Source organism: Megalops cyprinoides, chromosome 21 (assembly GCF_013368585.1).
Source record: "Megalops cyprinoides isolate fMegCyp1 chromosome 21, fMegCyp1.pri, whole genome shotgun sequence".
Lineage (NCBI taxonomy): Eukaryota > Metazoa > Chordata > Actinopteri > Elopiformes > Megalopidae > Megalops > Megalops cyprinoides.
In genome coordinates, this window is record NC_050603.1 from 1,111,108 (window position 1) to 1,120,000 (window position 8,893).

At 49.6% G+C, this 8,893-nt stretch overlaps 1 protein-coding gene across 2 annotated transcripts in view; it reads right to left on the reverse strand.

The window, feature by feature from the left end:
* satb1a (SATB homeobox 1a) overlaps positions 1 to 8,893 on the reverse strand; it is a 42,323-nt gene that overhangs the window by 3,780 nt on the left and 29,650 nt on the right. For both annotated transcript variants that reach the window (XM_036555360.1, XM_036555361.1), the window contains exons 8-10: positions 6,960 to 7,172; positions 6,218 to 6,289; positions 5,745 to 5,900 (exon numbers count right to left, since the gene is read on the reverse strand). In XM_036555360.1, the coding sequence (XP_036411253.1) occupies positions 5,745 to 5,900; positions 6,218 to 6,289; positions 6,960 to 7,172 (441 nt within the window). The remainder of the gene's footprint in view (positions 1 to 5,744; positions 5,901 to 6,217; positions 6,290 to 6,959; positions 7,173 to 8,893) is intronic.

Consider the following 8,893-nt stretch of genomic DNA (forward strand, 5'->3'; position numbering starts at 1 on the left):
CACACACTTCACCAATTTTGCTTAGATTAATTTAGCTCTGTGCCATTTAAAGCCAGTCTGATCAAATAAACCCCCTCCCTGACCCCTCCCTCTCCTGAAAAAAAAAAGTCCTGTAGGGAAGTCTGCTGCACGGGTGAAAGCTTTCTCATTTATTTATGAGGTCAACCAGAGGGGCAGGTAAAATAGATCTGATTTAATCCTACAAGATCTGCAGAGTGGTATCGATCTGAACAAATGGTTAAATTAGATGTCATTAGACAATGGACATTAGATATACTGCCTTTAAGATATGGCTGGTAACAGGATAATAGGAAAGATAGACGATGAAAAAAGATGGAGGGAAAAGATAGAAGGTAAAGAAGATGAAGAGATAGGCAGAGAAGAATGAATGCAATGCAGACAAATCAAACGCTGGATCCATTTAACTCTTCATGTGCTGGATTTGTCAGCAGGGCGAGGCCAGCGTAAAACCCGCGGCGTATCTCAACTGGGCCTCATGTAGACGTTGCACAATGAAGCGTCTCCACAATAAATACATAATTTATCAAATTTGCAACAAACATTTTTGGGGATTTAAGTAAGTGTGTAACTGACAGAATTATTTTTATCCCCCAAACTGTCACTAAAGAAAGTAAAATTAAGCTGAGCGAGACTCAGAGTGGCAGCTTGATAAAAACTGCACCTCCCCTGCAGGGCTGCATTAAAGACAGGAGGGATAAAGCTCAGACCCCCCAAAGAGTCTTGTTGTAGAGCAGCAGCCAGGAACTCCACTTCAGCTACAACCAGAGACTCAAACAGAGAGTCCCTCAGGGGCTGTGGAAGGACGAGGAGGTGTTCCCAACTTCCACTCCACAGGAAAGCTGCCACAGACACAGTGTGTCATAGTTACGCGCTGCCACAGACACAGTGTGTCATAGTTACGCGCTGCCACAGACAGGGCAGGAGTTGAAATGAGTTCAAAGAAGGGAGAGAGAGTGAGAGAGAGAGAGAGGGAGAGAGAGAGATGGAGGGAGAGACCTAGAGAGAGAGAGTGAGTGAGAGAGAGAGAGAGAGAGAGAGAGAGAGGGAAAGAGAGAGAGGGAGAGAGAGATGGAGGGAGAGACAGAGAGAGAGAGAGAGAGTGAGAGAGAGAGACAGAGAGAAAGGGAAAGAGAGAGAGAGATAGAGAGGGAAAGAGAGAGAGGGAGAGACCTAGAGAGAGAGAGAGAGAGAGAGAGGGAGAGACAGAGAGGGAAAGAGAGAGAGAGAGAGGGAGAAAAGCAGTGTGGCCTACTGTGTTGTATTGGGCAGAGCTGGTGAGGACCCGTGTCAGAGACACAGAGCACTAATTATGACAGATCTAATTAGCCGGGCAGAGTGGGCGAGCAGGGGGATCCGAGCAGGAGCTCTGAGCTGCAGGTGTGACCTTGGGCCTGTCAAGTGCGAGAGGAGTGTGTGTGTGTGTGTGTGTGTGTGAGAGACTTTCTTGTATCTTGACTGGAGCCAGTTTGGGGGGTGTTAAAGTCCCCTCCCCTCTAAGTGCCTGTCCAATCCAATTAATGGGGGTGGGGCTTACAGTGAGCTCTGGGTGGGCTGTCTATGAGGGGGGGGGGGTCTCTACAGCTCTGACTCTAATCTGCTTTGTGAGAGTGAGAAAGAGAGAGAGCTACAGTATGTAATTATATATTACATATACTTTCAGAGTGAGGGGGGCAGGTTAGCTGTACTCTCCCAGCCACTGAGAGGTAGCTCAGGTAACTGCTGCACACACACACACACACATACACACTTAAACACACTTACACACAATTAAACATTCAGAAGTCAGGATTTCCAGTTTAAGAAATCTTGGCTCTTAGAAAACAAAACAAATGAACAACAATAAAAAACAATAACCTCTGTAGCCGTTTCCATGGAAATGGAATATCCATGAAAACAGATAAACACAGATTGATGAATAAACAATGATGGACCTTTCTTTCCTGTCACAAGGAAACACACACTCCCCTCGAGGGAACAAGATGAAGCTGACACTGCCTTTCCAAAAACAACACCAGCAAACACACACACTCACACACACACTCACACTCACACACACACACGCACACACGCACACACACACACCCAAGACCACGACCAGAACCTGATCGCACAACCAAGACCGTAGTGACCTGGAGCACTCTATGACCAGAGGAGCTGAAGTTCAGCAGACAGAATCTGAGTTCACATTTCAGCTGAACCTTGAGGGATACCTGCACTGGGTGAATGTATCTGCTGAGCTCCTAGTTCAGCCTGTTACAGCAGGCTCTCTGGTCAGATTCACACAGTCACACAGAGAGCAGCACAAAAATAGCATCTGATTTATCAGCTCTGTGTAGGGCAGCCCCAGTGCAAAGATACATGAAACATGGGAACATCATTTCAGCCCCGAACTGTTCAGCTGACTGCAAACCTCCAGACATTAAACCGTTAAATGTGCTGATGGCAGCTCTCTCGCCCAGAGTGTGGTGAAATCTACAGCAGGTTTTACACTGATGTTCAAAGAGAGTTCCAGATGTGAGTGAATACATACAGAATCTGGGTGGGTAAAACAGAACACTGATTTAAAACCTCTGCAGAGAGATCCAAGCGACAGCACACAGACAGTCCTCACCCCCAGCCCACTGCTGTGATTATTAACACTGAGCTGCATCCATATGGCTGGCTTTCCATCTGCCACACACACACACACACACACACACCCGTACACACACACACACACACACACACACACCCATACACACAACACACACCCATACACACAACACACACCCATACACACACACACACACACACACACACACACACACACACATACACACACACACACCCATACACACACACACACACACTCCTACACACACACACACACACATACGTGAACACGCGCATACACACACAGACACACACACACTCTCCCTCTCTCTCTCAGCTCTACAGTCACCAGGGATAACATCATCGCCCCCCCCCCCCCCCCCCCCCGCCCGCCCGCCTATGTCAGTGACTCGTGTGCCAGCCTCTCTCCTGCTGTGCCAGCACTCAAACACTGCCATGCTAGAGAGTCCCAACACACACACACACGCACACACACTCGCGCACAAACACACACATGCACGCGAGCACACAGGCACACATACACACATACACACCCTGGCCCCCACCACCTCCCTCAGCCTGCAGAGGGCGTGGTCAGGCCCTGTCTCTCCAGTGGTTCACCCAGCCAGGTGACCAATCACAGCTGGGCGGGCTGTGCCGGTCTGGGCCAGCAGGGGGAGCAGCTGTGCAGGCAGCCTGCATTCGGATGAAGGGCTGCACCATAACGACTCTCCTGGCCCCACTTTCAGACACATAATTATCACCATTCTGCCAGCCTCTGCCTCCTCTCAAACCCACACTCAGCACAGAGCCACAGGCCCACAGACACAGCCAATCCATCCAGACCTCTCAGGCAAAACTAATCATCCCTCAGACAATTCAACAACAGGGAAAGGCATTGATGCACCAGTCCATCTTCCTCCTCCTGTGAGTTTCTGAACACCGGGCCCTCAAAACCATGTACATCACACTGCACGTCTGGCAAGAACACAGACTCAGGCCTGCTTCTGCTATGAGCCTTTTAATCCTGCTCTCTTCAACGTTTGAACAACATTCCACAAAGGTCAAACTGTGCAAATAGGAAGCTGGGGGAGAGCTCAATTATTAAAACTGTAATTAAAGACAAGAAAAGCCAGTCCATAATTCCAGATACAAATAACAGTTAGAGCAATTTCTCTCACACAGCCTCAGTGGTGGACAGCAGGGTCTCATGTTTAAACATCAGCTACAGCTCTGAACACCTGTGATAAAAAATGCCACTGTGGGAATGATCAGTCCGAATGATTGGAGGGTCTGAGGCAGCCATGTTATCAGGAAAGATTCAAATTTCACCACACTCCCAGAGCTGTGGACAACTGCGGCAGAAACAAACTCGTCTCTGGTGTAGTCACTGGTGGAAACTTGCCAACAGTTCAGGCCAAAGAGTCGGTTTGCTGAAAACTGTGGCCATGTTCAGACATGCTCAAACGCTCAGAGAGTGACATTCAGTGCTGTCTCATTACAAACAGCCCTTCAGTCTCCTGAGACAAGACGACTTTACCTGCACAATTACGCTAATTAGAACAATTACTGTAACACTGTGCTTTTATGCCAAGACAGACAGCAGTTCTCACAGGCACAGCCTACCACTGCCTGACTCTCCTGCATATAGCACTGACTCTCCTGCATCAGACAGGGAATATAGCACTGACTCTCCTGCATATAGCACTGACTCTCCTGCATCAGACAGGGAATATAGCACTGACTCTCCTGCATCAGACAGGGAATATAGCACTGACTCTCCTGCATATAGCACTGACTCTCCTGCATCAGACAGGGAATATAGCACTGAGTCTCCTGCATATAGCACTGACTCTCCTGCATCAGACAGGGAATATAGCACTGACTCTCCTGCATCAGACAGGGAATATAGCACTGACTCTCCTGCATCAGACAGGGAATATAGCACTGACTCTCCTGCATCAGAGAGAGAATCAAGCACTGACTCTCCTGCATCAGACAGGGAATATAGCACTGACTCTCCTGCATCAGAGAGAGAATCAAGCGCTGACTCTCCTGCATCAGAGAGAGGATCAAGCACTGACTCTCCTACATCAGAGAGAGAATCAAGCACTGCCTGACTCTCCTGCATCAGAGAGAGGATGAAGCACTGCCTGACTCTCCTGCATCAGAGAGAGAATCAAGCGCTGACTCTCCTGCATCAGAGAGAGGATCAAGCACTGACTCTCCTACATCAGAGAGAGAATCAAGCACTGCCTGACTCTCCTGCATCAGAGAGAGGATGAAGCACTGCCTGACTCTCCTGCATCAGAGAGAGAATCAAGCACTGACTCTCCTGCATCAGAGAGAGAATCAAGCACTGACTCTCCTGCATCAGAGAGAGAATCAAGCACTGCCTGACTCTCCTGCATCAGAGAGGATGAAGCACAGACTCTCCTGCATCAGAGAGAGAATCAAGCACTGACTCTCCTGCATCAGAGAGAGGATGAAGCACTGACTCTCCTGCATCAGAGAGAGAATCAAGCACTGACTCTCCTGCATCAGAGAGAGAATCAAGCACTGACTCTCCTGCATCAGAGAGAGAATCAAGCACTGACTCTCCTGCATCAGAGAGAGGATGAAGCACTGACTCTCCTGCATCAGAGAGAGAATCAAGCACTGACTCTCCTGCATCAGAGAGAGAATCAAGCACTGACTCCTACATCAGAGAGAGAATCAAGCACTGACTGACTCTCCTACATCAGAGAGAGAATGAAGCACTGACTCTCCTACATCAGAGAGAGAATCAAGCACTGACTCCTACATCAGAGAGAGAATCAAGCACTGACTCTCCTGCATCAGAGAGAGGATGAAGCACTGACTCTCCTGCATCAGTACCAGTGCTGGGTCAGTACTTTTGCTGGGTCAGTTCTAGTGTCAGATCAGTAGCACTCTCTGCTCAGTACCAGTGTTGGATCAATACGAGCACTAACTTCACAGTTCAGTAACATGGTTAAAGCCTCCAGTCAGTGCAAGTGTCTAGTAGACCCCTGCCTCTAGTGTTACTAGCCCAGCATTAGTACCGCGGCATCCCGGCGGCTGTCGGGGTGGGGGTAGCGGGGGTGATGGATGGGGACGGGAGGAAAGGGTACCTGGCTCTTGGAGGCGGCCACCTTGGCGAACATGGCCTGGGACACCTTGGCACGCTTCATCTCCTGCTGGATCTCCTCATAGATGGAGGCGCTGATGCCAAGCGCGGAGCTGTCTGCTTTCCCGTTACGCTCCGCCGGGAGGGGAGAGGTTTTCGCCTGCTCAGAGGAGAGCTTCACACACTCATCCCACCCACAGACCCCACCCCTTCTGACCTGCCCTGCCTCGCCTCTGACATCAGCCCTTTCATCTGCAGCCAGAGGAAAATCTGCCGCACACCTGTCTCTGTCTGACTCCAGCTGTCAGAGGGCATGTCAGGATTCTAAAGGGATAACAGTCCTGCAATTCCTGTCCACGTTCCTCAAAATGTGTCCAGAATCATTTGACTGACAGATCTGAGGAGGAGGGGCCTCAGTGAGCAGGTTTTGACTGACAGCCTGGAGTGGGCAGAGCCTCTGTGGAGAGATATACTTACAGGAGGCATTCCCATGGGGACACGCTGTGGCCAGTCTTCAGACCTGCAGCTGTTGCTGTCCTCTCTCCTGCCCTGGGGGGCAAATCCAGCACGATAATGATAAACCTCTGACTTCAAACCCCATAAACCTCTGCTTCAGACCCTCACTACCTCCAGTGTATGGACATGATACTTAAGTCACCAGATTCTACATCACAGCACCCTTAGAGCAACATCACTAACGCTAGAGTTGCCTTGCAGATGAGTGTGAACACAGGCCTGGGTGATGATAGTTACGCTGGCCCTTCTCCTCTCTGCTGTCCGAAATGTTAACGTGTGCATCCTTCTTTTTGCCTAATCATGCTGTACTCAGCATTTATAAACAAATTCACTGAAAAACAAACGGAGGAAGTGGGGCAGAAACCGTCCGGTGGGTGGCTGGGACGGGTGTTTATGTTTGGGGTATCGCTTTTCATGGGAGCAAATAAATTCAGTTATATCACACTAATAACACGGACTTTCATGTCTTAATGCTGTTTACCACAATACCCCTGTTGGATGGTGCAGTTAGCAGCTCTGAGGGGGTCTGTTTTTTGGGAATGAAGAGTTTCCTGTTGTGAAAGGTATGTGGAAGAGTAGGGTGGGGAGTGGTTTTTTGGCAGGGCAGGGTTTTTCGGGGTACCTGCGCGGAGCGGGGCGGGGTTGGGGTTTGGGGTTTGGGGGTACCTGCGTGGAGCGGGGCGGGGTTGGGGTTTGGGGGTACCTGCGCGGAGCGGGGTGGGGGCGTGCTGATGAGCGGGGCGGTCCCCACGGCAGACGCGGCATTCAGGCTCCTCTCCCTCTCCTCCTGGTAGATGCGGTCCCGCTCAGCCTCTGGCAGCTGCAGGAAGTTCTGCATCGCCCGCAGGTTCACCAGCAGCGACTGCGACGCCGTCTTCGGGTCCTCCTCCTTCCGCAGGATCTCCGACAGCAGGCCCTATCAGAGAGCAGAGCAGGGAAAAAACGGCCAATCAGAGAGCACAGCGGCAAAAACGCACCAATCGGAGAGCACAGCGGCAAAAACGCACCAATCGGAGAGCACAGCGGCAAAAACGCACCAATCAGAGAAGACCAGAGAAATGGAGCAATCAGAGAACACACACGAAATGCACCAATCATAGAACACACTAGCAGAATGCACCAATAGGAGAGCACACCTCCCATCAACACACCAGCAAAACACGTCAGTCGGAGAGCGCACTGCCCATGAATACACCAACAAAAGGCAGAGAGTAGATCCTTTCAGAAAACATGAAAAAGAAAGTCCAACAGAAGGCCCTTTCTGGGACGATACAAACACACGCGTGCAAGCTCATGTACCAGTCAAGATTATATATTATATATATATATATATATATATATATACATACATATTACACTACATGGACATCCAATAGGCTTCTGTGGTATTACACAATCATGCGAGTCATTGCATTTACTCTTGTAAAAAAAAGAAAAGCACAGAACTACCTGGCTCGTGTAATGATCTGCTCAGACATACTAGTCTTCGTGAGGTATTTGTAACAATCCGCACAGTGACACTGACCGCTGACTGAAGCTGAAGTAGGTAAGTTGCCTTATTCAGATGCTCTCTTCTGATTGGCTGAGACATGTGTTTTGACTCATCTGATCAGAGTGACACATGCTGTGTGTGGAAAGTGGCATCAGGTCTCAGTGAGTCAGCCTGGACCTACAGCACCATGTGACGGAGACAGGGGAACAGCACCGGTCTGGAGGAGCACTCGGCGGGACAACGCTGTCACAGAAACAGTAACAGTGAGCACACAGGCTGCATTTTGGAAGTGTTTTGGATTTAAAGCTTATTTTCAGTTAATTCTTTGTGCTTAAAACGATACCCTGGAATGTGTGTCTCATTATGAGGACAGAGAGCCACAGATGGGGCTCATCCGGGTGCCTGTACATTAAGAATATTCATACAGCATAAACTAAAAATGACTTACAACTTGTTTTCAACAATAATAGCTTACAGTATCTTAGAATATTTATAAAATTTATATATTATTTAACTTCGGTAAAAATGAACTAAAATACTAAGAATAAAAATGAAATAAAACACCTGAAGAATAAACTGCCGTAAGCTATTGTTGACTGTTGTACTTTCGGTTTCTCCTCGTGGCTGCAGTGTGACCCAGTTCATGCTTGTGTGATGCGAGCCATCTCACAGTTCCAGCCGACACGTCTCAGATCACACGTCAGGGAGTCCCGCGAATCCTCAGAAAACAATTCACCCCGAGAAGCCCTTTCAAGTCATCACAGGCAGCGTTAATTAGCAGCGGAGCAGAAAAATGCGGGGTAAATACGAGCCGGGCTGTGAAAGGCTGCTTCAGGAATCCTGCGTGCGAGATAGATGTGCAGCCCCGCCCGTTTGCAGGAAACCGCAGCCGTCTGCTCGGGCTCCGCTCCTGATCTAATCGCGCTGCCCGTAGATCTCTATCGGACCCGCGTCACTTCAAACATGGAGGGGAGGGATGCAGTGTGCTGCACATTTCCAGCGCGTATCTCTCCGTTTCTGTGGATCTCTCTGTCGCTCTCTCTCTCTCTGCGTCTCTCTCTCCCTCGCCCCCCCCTCGGTGAGTGTCACGCTTTGGCTGTGCTCCGTACCCAAGCCACGCCCACTCCAGCAGGCGGACTGCCAAG